Consider the following 14,978-nt stretch of genomic DNA (forward strand, 5'->3'; position numbering starts at 1 on the left):
AAAGTTCTCATGACAGTATCAAGACAAGATTAGACCCTCCAATATTATTATTAGAAACATCTGGACTCGGTCAAGACCAAAAGCCATATTTGGCAAGACCAGTGGCCGAGACCGGAACAAGTCCGAGTCCAAACAATAGCGTGTCCGAGACAAGTCTGACACCATAGAAAAACGGTCTCGAGTCCGGACTCGGGTCCAAGACTGGACTCGAGTACTACATCCCTGCCATGTGATGTGCATTCTTTTTAGAAAACAATGAGTTTGCAGAAATGTCTCATGATATATTGTCTCTGGAAGTGTATTCTTCTACTTTTGTTTTTGTTAAAGGAGGAAAAAGAAAATCGCAATACATCGCAATGCTTCTAGAATCGCAGTAAATTAAAATCGCAACACAAAATCGAACCAGCACCCATGTAGCCTATCTTGAAAGATTTGAATCGGGACAAAAGTCCCAGCCCTAGCTGCCTCCTGATCCATTTTGGCGCAAAAAAATTGAAACGTTAGCTTATTGATCTTGACTAACTCCTGCTGTGAGACATTAAAAGGGACTGCTTTGCTTTGTTTCTCCCTGGCTAACTTGTCACGGCGTTTTAAAATGTAATTATTTCGGACTCATTTTTGCATAGGAACCTAATTATTCACTGAGATATAAATTAGATTCCACATTCATGGAGACCATGAACCCCCGAAACTCCTGCAGGATGCTATTCACTGGCAAGCCTCTTTCTCCCTCTTTTCTCTGCAAACCATGAGATGGAGAGCAGCCACTGCAGCTGCTATTCACATCAACCAGATAATTGTTAATGAAAAGTCATTGCGTGGCATTATGTTGTCCACAGGATCATTGTTCATTTTCCCCCATCACCATTGAGATCTATATGGAGGACCAGAGTGTTTCCTTTGAGTTTTGGTATTCAGGATCTGTTGCCTGGTAACTAATAAAGGGGGCAAATCATCCACTGTATTGGCCAAGATGGGCCGCAGACTGGCCCGGCACAACAATGCAACGTTTGTAAAAAGGCGTTGAAACAAGTTAATGACGCTTGTTCAACAAAACATTAATGGACTTCTTCACGCTATAATATGGCATGGGATGCGACGTGAATGAGAGGGGGGAACTTTAGCAGTGCACTTTTACAAAGTTTGTGTGTTTTTACTACTGGGAGGAGCCTGTTACACACACACACACACACACACACACCTTTTCCCCCTCTCTTTGATGCACTTGCACCCACTCTCATACTAGAAATATTGTTTGCCACTCAGGGGGAATAACTCAAGACTAACTCAACCTCTGAAGAGAAACAACTTGTTTTAAATTCCCTATTCAAATTGAATTTTCATGTTATTGAATGGGCCAGTGATTAATTACCCATCAGCATGATTTGAAAAGGGGGGTGAATAGTGGAGGGCAACTGCTGCACTTTATAGGAAAAGGCCCACAACATTGGAGAGAAAAAAGAGGCAAGAGAGAGAGAGAGAGGTGGGGCCCAGAGAGCTGTACACATTTCTGATTTTTTGTGTGTGTATATAATCTAACATTTAAACAGTGAGTGATATAGCACAGGCCCATTGGTTGCACAGGCTTCTTGTAACCGAGCGGACAGAATAACTGCAGCCCTGTCACCCCGAGCAGAATGAAAGGGAATCAAAGGATTTTTCCCTTAAATGGACTAATTTTTCTCCTTGAATTATGAAAGTAATGGCTAGGTAACAGCCTGTGCTCAGTACCCGACGGCTTAATGCTTCCTAAATCCTTCCACGTGGCTCCACTAGTCCTGGCAATTAGGCCTCATTATAGCCTCATAAAGGATCTCATTTGTGGGATTACTTAATAGACAATGAAATTTTATCGTGCAGAATTATGGAAAAATAATATTAGAGCTTGCATGGTGTGTTGAGGGCGCGCGCCACGCATCATTCCACCTGGTTGGGTCTCTCTCTCTCTCTCTCTCTCTCTCTCTCTCTCTCTCTCTCTCTCTCTCGTTTCAGACTGTTATCTGTACCATAACAACTCCGTGTCTTCCTTGTCAAGCGCTGGATTCACTTTATTAGAGCAATTACTGTCTGCGTGACAGACAGACACGTTTGTTTGTCTCCTAACCGCGGTTGGATTTTAAAGACTTTCTAATTCTTTCAGAGACTGCCTTCCAATTTACGCTTCAATGCGCGCTCCAGTTTGCTCTAATCATGCATTTACTCCATAAGGAGTTTTTACTCAAGAACAAAAAAAAAAAGTAAACAAAGCAACAACAAACAAAAAAGCCACTTATTAAAAACTCGGGCTCGGTCCATGTTATTGTGTGAGGTCAGAGGAGAAACTAACACACGTTGTGTTGGGTGTGCAGCGCGGAGCTGCCGGCGGCCCGCCTCTGTCTGGAGGGCCGAGGCGTTGCTTGGCACATGAAAGCAGAAGCTGAACCCACCGGTGACCCGGCCGGGGATCAAACTCGCTAATTATTGTCACAAGATGAGGGATTAGCGCATTTCTGAAATAGCTGGCTGTTTACACCCGCACAGACCGGGCCATTATAAACACTTTCTAATTGAATCCTAATCGCCATCGAATAACCCCTGCAGCCCAGACTCGCCATCGCTTCATAATTCTTTAATTGCTGGAGGTAAAACTTGGACCAACCGGATTCAAGGTATGATTAGGCCACAGGGCAAATTAGTGTTTAAATAGCAGCGTGCGCAATTCCTTAAATCGCATTGGGGGGGGGGGGTAATTGGAATGAAAGTAGGTCTGGATAGAGTCCATTATATAGCTTTGCTTTGCATGCCAGACTTCATCACAGTCATGCAAAGAATTTGAATTCATCTACTGATTAAATTTGTGTGTGTGTGGGGGGGGGATAAAAATCACTTTGAAACAATTGGAGACAAAAACATTGTTATTATTATTATTATTCTGCTATAACCAACCCACTGCACCTGCTCCTATCTCTGAGCTGTTTCATCTGACTTATTTAATGCAAATCCAGAAGGCATTTTACAATTTTTATTTTTCTATCTGACCAGCTCCTAAAAATCCTATAAATACAAATTTCAGCAGCACCCGTAGACATATTTTTTTATATAATTTTGAACCAATGTTACAAAAATATAAAGCTTGAGATATTTCTCAAGCTTTAGATTTTTGTTTTGTTTTTGTTATTTTTGTTACATTGTTTCAAAATGATGCTCATTGGATATTATTGGTCTGCTAAAGAAAGCCCTGCAGTGCAGAACTTACAGTTCATAAAAAAATATAAAAACATGTATATATTTTGAATGTGGCTGGTTATGGTATTCTAGTGCCCAAGACGTTTCTGTATTCGGGGATGAAAAAAAAAAAGTAAATCTGCAAGTTGTGATTGGAGGCCCGGGGAGACGTCACGTGGTTTGGGTCGCTGACAGTATAAACCTTTGGAGCCGGGTGCGCACGTGGGTGACGCAGCAGGGCCAACCCTCTTCGGGGTCCCTTTTGTTAAACCATCAAACATAAGCACCTTTGGAGATCCCGAGGGGTTCAGATGAGAAACAGCGATCATCTTGTGCACGGAGAGATCAGTTATCAGCAGCGCAGCCATGTCGAGGTCTTTTTACGTCGATTCTTTAATAATCAAGGATACGGTTCGACCGGGACCGGTTGAGCATCCAGGACAAGACTTCCTTATTCCCATTGGCATGCATTCTCCCAGCGTCATGACGGTCACCGCTCCCGTGTGTCCGTCCAGGAAAACGGGGACTTTCTGTGTTTGCCCGCTGTGCGTCACGTCCCACATCCACTCTTCCCGCAGCGGCATACCCATGCTGAAGAGTCAGTTTCCCGGAGCGGAGGCGCAGTACTGTCAGAGGATAGCGCATCATCAGTCTTCTGCACTCGCGCACCCGGGACACACACCTGTCTGCACGCCCACCTTCAGCGTCACAGATCCCAGGAGATACCACTGTCTTTCTATTGGTAAGCCACCTGTTTGCTCCACTCTCCACTCACAGCACCACCTGTTTGACAGTCTTCCCACACGTCGGGATGTCCTGTCACTCAGATGAATGCTTGGCTTTGACGCACGCTGATTTACGCGCAATGTTTTTGCCACATTTGAAACAAAACAAAAGCTAAATGAATTTGTTTTTCTCCAACAGGCGCCTCCGACAACAGCCACATACAGAATGGCAAGAGGATGCGCACGGCTTTCACAAGCACGCAACTCCTGGAACTTGAAAGGGAGTTTTCCACGAACATGTACCTCTCAAGACTCAGGAGAATCGAAATCGCCACGTATTTGAGCCTGTCAGAGAAGCAGGTGAAAATCTGGTTTCAGAACCGCAGGGTGAAGCACAAGAAGGAGGGGAAAGCCACCCAGAGGAGCGCGCACAGCGGTTGCAAGTGCGCAACCGTCCACACAGACTATTCGAGGTCAGAGGACGAGGAGTCTCTGTCTCCGGCCTCTGCTTCGGAAGAGAAAGAGGTGTCACCCATCTGAGAGAAACGCGACTCTCCAGATCCCACTGCTGGCACTTCGACCTGCCCTGCTGTAGCTGTGGGTTACAGCATTTCGCAACCTCTGGGCCAAAAACCTCCTGCATGAAGTCTGAGAAAAAAGTTTCACAAATGTCAGTTGTTCTTCACTTCATGTTTATCCTGCTTTTAAATTAAAGGAACAATGTGAATATATGTTTTACCCCTGTGGTGAACTAGTGGGACTCATGACCTATGTGTGTCGTAATGATGATGTAATTCTGATCCCTTCAGAGTCCCCAACTACATACCCAGGTCTAGTTCACTATCCCCAGTAAATGTTTTCAACTGCTGCCCGGTTGTGTGGTAATGAAAGCCCTTTGAAATAGTAAAGGCCTGCCCCGTGTGGAACCTGTACGCAACCATCTGTAAACTATGTATATGTGTATTTATTGTAATAAACATGACGAGTTGACCTAAGAAGTTTTGAGTGTGTTGATTATGATCAATGGTGGGTTCAGGTATAAAAAATAAAGCACCTAATAATGCAAATATTTGAGTTGAGGCATCTTCACACAGAAATAAATTCATGATTGCATTCAAAAATGAATATAAATAATCTGCATTATTATTAATATATTGTGATTATCATCAATTTATCGAAACATTGATAACCAGGAAGCACTGGTCCTATAGTTATGATGATATACTGAAAAATAATAATGTATCATAATTAGCCCATACATTTTATATGAGTGGACAAAATATTTGAAACACCTTTAAAGACAATTGAATCCAGTAAAACACCACCACTAAAAAAATGAAAGTTGGATCAGTTTCCCTGAAAACAAAAAATGCATTTCAATACAATAAATCACGTTTCTACTTTTCTGGCCACTCGCGCGTAAAAGCTAAGGGGTTCGGCACAGGTGCACATTAATTATGAGTGCAGTTTCTCCCCCACCACAATTTTACAACCTTTCCAACTCTTTTCTATCAATCGAAAACCTTAAATAAGAACCTGTCGTTACAATTCCTGCCATGTTCAATAGACTAGAGCCAATGTTCGCCGTGCGTTCTATTTTATTTGAACTTTTTGAAATAAGAAGTAACGCGGCTCCATACGATGATACAAGCTATTTGATTCCCAAATGGATGGAGTGAGCTATATGAAAGTGTAGCTGTAATTTCTCCTAAGATCTGACCACAAAAGGGTACCCGATAACGCCCCTGGGGAGCAGCCAATAGTCCATTAATGTCCACTTTTGAAAGGATTTTGGGTTGTCCAAAGCGAGTTTAATTGCGTTTTCGGTCCCACGTTGGCTGATTATGCTGCTATTGCTCGAAACCACAGAACAAGGATATATAGAAGTGGGCAAAGGCTTTGACAGGTTAGATTGTCCTGCCTTGGGACTCGCATTTAGCCGGAGACCCCCGACGGCTGTGTGCTCAGAGAGCTTTGAGAGACAGCTACAGGGTTCCTCCGAGCGAGAGAGAACGATTTAGTCACTGTTTCATTAGGCACTATTTGAACCTTTCAACTTATGGTGAATTAAAGGGGGCACGCTCAAATAGAAAGACTGTGAGGGGGGATTACGTAGGAGGGGACACTGGAAATTAGCTGACGCCTAATTTAACTCGGTTCTGTCAGAGATTGGGATACATTCCTAATTGAGAGGGGAAGCAGGTGAAGTTTTGGTCCCACGCAGACCCATTCAGAGCGCGAATAAATGGTCCCCTTTCACGTCCCGCTGGAGATCATATATTATTGGGGGAAAGCCACCTAATGAATATATATTGAAGTTCCTATTAATCGAATTAGAGTTCCCTTGCAGGTGTGAAAGACCAATGCAGCGTTTAAAGCCATTCACAATGGAATAAACCGCAGTTTTGGAGAAAGACCCCCCCGTTTTCAGCCCCACAAGGACGTGACCCCAGACTGGAAGGCCACTATGAATCTCGTTCTGACAGTGGATCTATTTGTCCAGGTCAAATGGATAAAACTGTCACACTCCCTAAAACTTTTTTTATGGCATGCATCAAACTAAATGTTCAAAACAATGCCGAGCAGAGTCTGCGGAGTGTAAATTTCAGATGAAAGAGGCTACATCTAGCACTTTGCAGAGAGAAACGAGGCCACTCCAAAGACGTCAGGCCCTTGCCACCATTGAAAATGTGGCAATTACGCATGACAAAAGACAATTAATAAGAGCGCTTTTCAGCCGGTTGCAGCTGCTGTCTCATGCCGAGAGATGGAGGCTAGAAGAAGCTGAAGTGTCGGTGTGGAAAAAAAAGGAGATCAGCGTTGTCTTTTCCCGAGGAGACGTAGGATACTTTACTAATGAATCCGCAGTGCAATAGAATCCTCCCTAAATGTGTTTACAAGCCTGGTGGCTGACATCTGAGTGTGGAGAGATCTGGAAAAGGAAGATCTTTCCTCGGAAATCATCACAGCTGTATAGCATGAGTTTCTACTGAGCTGGGGGGAAAAAAGCCTTCTCTTACTTTGCTCCATGGTCTTGGAATAACTTGCCAAAACTTGCTCCATCTAAATGACCTAGTCCCATTAAATGAGTTTAAGGTCATGTTGAAATGCCATGCAACTCAAAAATGTAGCTGCCACATGGGACCTGTTCCTTTCCTCTGTGTGTGATGCTTTGATTGTGTTGACTCTGCTGGGTTTCTGTTTGAATTGTAACCGGTGTGCCGTCTTGGCCAGGTCTCCCTCAGAAAAGAGATTTCAGTCTCAAGGGACCTCCTGGTTAAATAAAGGTTAAATAAATAAAACTAAAATGAGCTGCCTTTTCTGGGAGCAAAGAAGCGTTTACACCTCTTGGAGACGTTGTGTACAGTTAAACGATGATGGTGGCCCCCCACAGTTCACCACCGGGGACCAGACTACATGGGAAAACGTATAGGCTATTTTGTAAATAATCGGGGGGGTAACATACTGTCACAGTGGGCTAGTGTGTGTGTGTGTGTGTGTGTGTGTGTGTGTGTGTGTGTGTGTGTGTGTGTGTGTGTGTGTGTATATATCATAATGGTGACAGTTTTAAAGTAAAAGCCAAGTGGGCAGCGCCAGTGAAACACTATTCATTTGTTATAGGAGTCGGCCTGTAAATGTGCTTTCCGGCTGTAAAAAGGACTCTTAGGGGTTATATCATCAACATAATTAAATCATTATCTTTATATATGCACAGAGTTGAAATGGGACTACATCTGTTCAGGTGGGTGCAGTGTTACTGTGACAAAAAGAAAAATATACGTACAGTATATCATTGCATTTTAACTTAATTCCCCTCTTTTCTGTTTGCATTCATTTATTGTTTTGCCATGTAAGGTGTTTTTCTTTTGATTTATCAAAACTCACCCCCAAAGCTTGAGATAAGATAATAGATAAGATAATTTGTTTATTAGTCCCCAATGGGGAAATTACTGTACTGCACTCTGTGTACACACTTTTGTTAGTACTCACACCACAGGCCTGAAATACACACACATGCTCAGGACCTATACATGCATATACATGGAGAGAGTCAGAGTGAGTGGGCTGCCAGCTGAACCAGCGCCCGAGCGGTCGGGGGGGTACGGTGCCTTGCTCAAGGGCAACTGGCAGTGCCCAGGAGGTGAAGTGGCATCTCTCCAGCCACCAATCCACACTCCCAACTTTTTGGGTCCATACGGGGATTTGAACCAGTGACCCTCCGGTTCCAACCCAACTCCTATGGACTGAGCTATGCCACCCCCCCATCTCCCTCCACAAGGCCTTTGAGTTTCTCTGCAGTCCCCTGATCCAGAGGTCAATGTGCTGAGGGGGGGGGGGAGACGGGAGAATTTTACTGATGCATTTAATTTTTATGTATTTCTAGATAAATGGATAGTCAGTACTTTGGCTGAGAGGCGCCAAGACTAATTTCAGCACGCTGGACAGCTCCCACGGGGCCCGCCGTCCGGAGGCCAGCGTCACTCCGCGGAGTCATCCTCAAACCCCCGCATCCGGCGGACCGCAGGGCCGCAGGGCCGCTGGAGGTCCCCGTGCACTCAGTCCTGCTGTGTTCTACGTCCTCTTGACCACAGACATGCGTTTATCCTGGTATTTGACCTGACTAACAACGTTTTAGACAACAACAAAGTGGATGCATAGGTTATTATTATTATGTTCCTATAATAGTCATAGTTAATATTTCATAATGATCTACTGCACTGTTCAATCCGTGCACTGTTCACTACAATATCACCATTGCACACACTCTACCATAGTAGCTTACCTTATTATGGTAATTGAATTTCTGTGACTGATTTTTATTTGTATTCTTATGAATGTGTGATATATGTGTGATATATATATGTGTTTGTTGTGTTATGGTTGTCTTGCTACTGGATGCCTAACATTTCTTTTGGGATGAACAAAGTATCTATCTATCTATCTATCTATCTATCTATCTATCTATCTATCTATCTATCTATCTATCTATCTATCTATCTATCTATCAGGGGCAGGATGAGCTCCAAATGCTTGAAGAGTAGCCTAAAAACTGATGTTTTCCTGTTGCTACTTTGGGATTTAAGGATAATTTCCTTTTGACACAGGGAGGAGCATGTGTAGAAATGATCATCAACAAATGCTCAGTTTGTTCAGTGTATGATGATTTCAATTGGCCAAGTCCCCTCTGAACGTATAGACAAGCTACTTAGACACATACTGCTACTTTCCCAAAGCCCCCTGGTGGACAGTCGGGGGCCAGTCCCCATAGAGCAGATGAGTAAAGTGGGTAAGAGCAGTGTCCCTGACTGCTTCAGTGATGATGTGCAAACGTGAATTTTAGAGCTTCCTCCATCCAGCTCCATCTTCTCTTGAATCCCATGTAGCCTGAAGAACGTCTGTTCTGACTCAGCAAACCTCTCGGTGATATTTGGACTCAGTAGTAAAAAACTGATGCTGATGGGGACTTGTTTATGGCTTTTTATGTTGCAATAGTGGTATCTTTTTCAAGTTTTGGTGATATATATATATATATATATATATATAATATTTGCCTTTTATCACGTTGGATTTATAAACATTTGAAAATGTCTGCATGAAAAAACACCTGTTGAATCTTATTATTATTATTTTTTTTTATAAAGATCCATAAATGGAGAACCTCAACCCGAGTTGAGCTTGGTCCACTGAAGTTGAGAGCCTTTGTTTGGAGAACAAGGGCACTGTTCTTTTCAGCAGCATGTGGAAGTAATTGCGCCAAACGGCTGCGTGGAGCTGGGGGGGGGGGGGGGACGGGAGGATCACCTCAGGCCCAGGGGGCTCTGCTACATGCAGAGACACTGGTCCGATGCCCTTCTCCTGCCGATTCATAGCGGCCCATTATTGTGTTGTTGCCCCCCAGGAGAGCCCGGGGGTAAGGGGGCAGGGGTAAAGGAAAGAAAGAAAAATAATGGCTGTGCTTTAGGACTCGGTTACCAGCTGACGCATGCGCGCCAGCAAACAGGAGTCCCGATTTTTCTGTGGAAAAGAAGAACAACACAGAGGGTGTCATTTCTTTCTTTCTTTCTCTTCTCATTATATGTTGTGTGTGTGTGTGTGTGTGTGTGTGTGTGAGGAGAGGAGAGGGGGAGAGAGAGAGAGGAGAGAGAGGAGCGAGGAGGGAGAGGAGAGAGAGAGAGGGAGAGAGAGAGGAAGGAGAGAGAGAGAGAGGAGAGGAGAGAGAGGGGAAAGAGAGAGAGAGAGAGAAGAATCGGCGGCTCGGGTGACTTCTGATATAATGGTGTTGGAGCGCCCTCTATGAGTTCAGCGATCCACTGTCGCCCCCCCCCCCCCCCCCTTTGTGGACTGTGCACAGAGCTCCATTCAGAGATATCTCAGAAGGAAGTTAAAAAAAACTGCAAAATTGTATTAATCTAGTGGTAACGCTTGGTCAAATGAACACCTAATTGTGCTCACAAACGAGAAACATGTGTCGCGGACAGTGATAGATGCAACACAAGTTACTAAAACTAAACTAAACTAAACTATTTTTGTGTGTTCTATTCTGTTCTGATTTAGCATCTAAATAAAAACCTCATGAAAATGCCATTTCTGCCCTCATGTCGCCGGGGATATGTATCTGCATTTCTCTCCTAAAAAGACTCTTACTTTGAAAAGGGGTTCAGGGCTATAAGGGAGGAGAGGGGGGGGGGGGGGGGGGTCATTTCCTGAGAGTTATTTACTTTGAGCCAGATGATTACTTTTTTTCGGAGGGAGGAGGGAGGACTGTAACATTGAATCAGTTACAGGTCGCTTAGCTGGAGCGCAGTTGTGCGGACGGACGCGGACGCGAACAGAGGGTCGCACATATGCTCTCACAGCGCAGGACCTCTGAGGATTACAGCCGCTGGAAAGGACCCTCACTGCGCCTTTTGGAGCGAACAATTCACTGTGGATATACTTACACGAACGGAATATAAAGAGGGGGTCACTAAAAGGTAATTGAAAGGTTGCTGGGGTCCAAAAGATGATTATTTTCCGTAGTTTTATTTATTTTAAAGAAAAAAAAAAAAAGGTTTGGGGTGTTCTTTTATTGAAGGCATCTCGAGGGAAGATAGAATAATACACTTTGAGACTAAAAGGAGTTTAATTGCAGACTTAATTAGTTTATCCAATTAGATTATCTCCTGGAATAGTTCTGGAAAAGTTTCTTAAAAAAGTTATGTTCACTTATATGGGAATGCACTGCTGGACTGCAGGTTGTATGCAAGATGTGCATTAGGCAACGCGTTATATTCTTTTAGATCAGATTTATGTTCCCCGTGCAACATATGGTGCCCCACACCCCCCTACGCCGAGCAGGGAGATTTCTCTTACTCTGCTGGATGAAGGCGCTCTGTTTCGGCCTCACAGCTGGAGGTGTCACCTCGAAGACTGAAGGCACCATTGTGGGATGCTGCCTGCCATGTAATGGGGAACACATTGGAAATTGTACATGGCATTGTTTTCTCGTCTGGTCGTGGAATGTGAGGAATTAAAACGGAAAATCGGCACCGGAGGAGGCACAGGAATGAGTCCGACTGAGGCTTCAGAGCTGCAGCTGAACCGATTCAAGAGGGGGAGAGAAGAAGAACTGAGTGCGTTTTGGAGCCATGGCGCATTCTTCATTAACCCCCCTACCCTGCTGTGTCACCAAGGGATTTTGCATAGAAACACTAATGGGGATCAAAGTTGCTTAAATGTTTTTTTTTAATGCTTTTTGCTCAGTGGTCGTTTTTAGACAGATTCTCTTTTCAAAATCTCTTCCATGGAATTCAAACTTGTTGACGCGCGGATTGAGCTGAACCGTAGCACCACCGTCCGTGGAGGGCAGAAAGTTGAGACAAGCCTCATATCAGCTGTTGCTCAAATGTATCCAACCGATGCATTTGCTATCTGCCACATGTGTTGACTCGCTCGGTGGGAGCAGGGGGGGAATAAAAGAGGAGCAGGACATGCAAGCAGTCTGACTGCCACTCCAGGCTTAAGTTAGATTTACGCGCAGTGGCTGCAGGATCCTCGCCAAAACCAAGCCAGGAATCCCTCATGGAAATAGTTTGAGACAAGGCGTGTGCACAAACACGTCAAAAAGCATTAGGCTTTTTATTTCTTTTTTTGCAAGCTGATTCCCATGCGGGTATGTACTTTTGTGCGGAGTGGGTCCGTTAATTAGAAACCCAGGTTAACCCATGGATAATTTAGGCCGTTTCCGATGAGCCAGAGCGGCTAGCCACAGGAAGCCGTGCCAGGGCCAAACGTTTTTGGGGACAATGAAGATGCAGAATGGCTCCTGGACGCTTTATAGAAATATAAGAGTTACAGGTCAAACACACAGGCTAACTATTTTAAGACAAATAACTCCCGAAGAAGAGATGGTTTGGTGACTTTTTAGAAAGAATAGCTTTGGAAATGAAAATGTTCGTGCGTTTTGTTTTAGTGAGCGCCTCTCAAACTGTGTGGCCCCTAAACCAACATCAGACAGACAGACAGACAGACAGACAGACTGACCGGGGGAATGTCCGTGACAAAACTAAACCTGTCAGGGTCCGTGAGATGAGTTGAGAGGAGTCTAGAATAAACTTGGGAATGTCTTAATTAGGGGTCCATTTAGACATTTCGTTTAACCCAATAGAAATGCGATTTGATTAAAAAAAACAATTTAGACATGCATAGGCATAGCAATAAAAGATAAAAGCGTACATTTTCTTCAATCAGGCGAAAAGAAAGGAAAAAACTTTAGAAAGGCGACTGGGCAAAACTGGAGATGATGAGATTCCCGGAGGTCCGGAGCCCTCAAAAGGTGGACTGTGTCGCCCTCTAGTGACGGCCCCTATGGGCGGCCCTCACTTCCACTTGGAGACTCTCTTCATCCTGTCCACCATCCTTCCATTCCGTCTTGTTATCCCATGTTACGAAAAATAACTCATGTAATCCTGTGTTAAATTTCAGATTGTTTTTCAGTACTGAAGTGATGTGGGAGACCACAGGGGTGCTGCCAAGTTCCCTTAAGCCCTCTATAAATCAATGTGGGTTTATTACACCAAGAGCACGTTACAGGAGTCAGGGAACTGAACTGCATATACTAGGCTTGACGGGACATTAAAAGTCAATAAAGATATTGATTTAAACCGAAGTGTTATTGAATTGTTTCTAATGTGGAGACAGTTGTATCATATCTTTAAAAAAAGTGTTACTAGTTGACTAAATAAGTCGTTTTCTTGTCTGTCTTTACAGGATAGAACATCCATAGTCATGGATGGGGTAAAGACCTATGTTGTCTTTGGGGGTATCCTGGTGGTGCTGGTTTCAGGTAGGGTCTAAATATGAATTTCTTTAAATGTTTTTTTTCCCCCTTTTTTTTGACAGTTCCTGTAATGGTTTCAAAACTATCTTTCAGTTACCTCTGGACTGTTGCCACCAACCATTGTGTCAAACGAAGAGGAGTTCATCCTGCAGCCCAACTCCGTCTTCAACATTAGCTGTACCGGGAAAAGAAACGTCGTTTGGGCCGAACCCCTGCCGAAAAACACCTTCGTTTACCCGGGCTACTACACGGCGACGCTTTTCATTTACAACGCAACTGTAGAAAACACCGGCTATTACATGTGCACATATGAAACCCCGGAGGGTGACCTGAACTTGGAGGAAGACAACGAGGCAGGAATATATGTCTTTGTCCCAGGTGAATATGTTTTTTTTTTTTAACAAGGTGCCAACAACAGTACAGTTTTGTGTCCCAAATTCCAATATGGCCACACCAAGACCCGCTCCACAAAGCAGCTCGGTTGGTTAGGGTTAGGCATTTGACCACGAGTGGTTATGGTTTGGATATGGTTATGGTTAGGATAGGGTTAGGGTTAGGCATTTGACCTCGAGCAGTTATGGTTAGGGTTAGGGGTACGTTACCGGGAATTTGGGACACTTAACGGCACGTATACCGTCTGTGCCCATACAATAGTCATGGGTCTGGACATTTAAAGTGAGACTAGGGAACTAGCTAGCTAGCCACAAGTAGGCTAACAATAATTGGGATGTTAGTAAATGTTAAAAAAACAGTGTAACAACAGAGAAAAGTAGAGAAAAGTAGAAAAAAAATCAGACAACTAGCTAGTTAGCATTGTCCAAAGTTAGCTAACATTAGTCAGTGGTTATACCAGACCATGGATGCAATTTACATGAGACCATGTAAAGCTGTAGCAGAAAAACCCTTAAGTGTATTTAGTTGAGCAAGGGTGCCTTTTAATACTCATTAATTCATCTTTTCATTCATATGTGTATGTGTAAATATATATATGGTAATGTAGTGCCCCTTTTTAGTAATTATGATATGAAAAAGAAGCAAAACGGATCACAATGATGCTTTTCAATCAAATCAAATTACACAGTGTGACCTCATTCTTCTGCTTGCACACCCAGATCCCCAGGCTCCATTTGTCCCCGAGACCCCCGATAACTTGGTAGTCCCCATGGACACACCTGGGGTCCCCATCTCCTGCCGTGTGTCTGACCCCAACTCCCACGTCATCCTGAGGAGTGTCCCCAGTGGAGAGGAGATGCCCGCCTACTACGACAACAAGATGGGCTTCTTCGGAAGCCTCTTGCCTGGGCAGTACCAGTGTGAAACCACAGTGAACGATCAGACCATGAGAAGTGTCACTTATACTGTGGAGCATGAGCGTAAGTCAAGACTAATAGAGATCATGGAGTTTTGAGAAAAAAGGGACATTTCATAAATTTGGTGTTATAAAAAATATCATTAAATACATCTGGATATCACCTCCTAATTACGTTTTTGAATGAAACAAACAACTTGGAATGAGCAAGCGTCACGTTATTATTGTGTATGTCTTTAAAAAAAGCACAAGTAATGGGATAAGGGTTTATAAACTCCACAGCTGGAATTACTCCCCAAGTCTGTTTACCATGAGAGGGCTGCAGGGTGATCTCACTGCATGAGAGCCATGACATTATGTCATTATCACAGAGGGAGATGACTTAACACGTCTGGTTTTCACTCTGTGTGTGTGTGTGTGT

At 43.9% G+C, this 14,978-nt stretch overlaps 2 protein-coding genes across 2 annotated transcripts in view; both read left to right on the forward strand.

The window, feature by feature from the left end:
- Window positions 1-3,429: 3,429 nt before the first annotated feature.
- gsx2 (GS homeobox 2) lies at window positions 3,430-4,924 on the forward strand. The gene is made up of 2 exons (XM_032526072.1): window positions 3,430-3,946; window positions 4,129-4,924. The coding sequence occupies exons 1-2, from the start codon at window positions 3,571-3,573 to the stop codon at window positions 4,467-4,469; spliced, it is 717 nt and encodes a 238-aa protein (XP_032381963.1). The 5' UTR covers window positions 3,430-3,570; the 3' UTR covers window positions 4,470-4,924.
- A 5,723-nt stretch (window positions 4,925-10,647) lies between these two features.
- Window positions 10,648-14,978, forward strand: part of pdgfra (platelet-derived growth factor receptor, alpha polypeptide) — a 22,218-nt gene continuing 17,887 nt past the window's right edge. Inside the window, exons 1-4 of the mRNA XM_032525947.1 lie at window positions 10,648-10,903; window positions 13,179-13,254; window positions 13,342-13,626; window positions 14,361-14,621. Of these exons, the coding sequence (XP_032381838.1) occupies window positions 13,197-13,254; window positions 13,342-13,626; window positions 14,361-14,621 (604 nt within the window). The 5' untranslated portion in view covers window positions 10,648-10,903; window positions 13,179-13,196. The remainder of the gene's footprint in view (window positions 10,904-13,178; window positions 13,255-13,341; window positions 13,627-14,360; window positions 14,622-14,978) is intronic.

The sequence above is a fragment of the Etheostoma spectabile genome, chromosome 9, assembly GCF_008692095.1.
Source record: "Etheostoma spectabile isolate EspeVRDwgs_2016 chromosome 9, UIUC_Espe_1.0, whole genome shotgun sequence".
Lineage (NCBI taxonomy): Eukaryota > Metazoa > Chordata > Actinopteri > Perciformes > Percidae > Etheostoma > Etheostoma spectabile.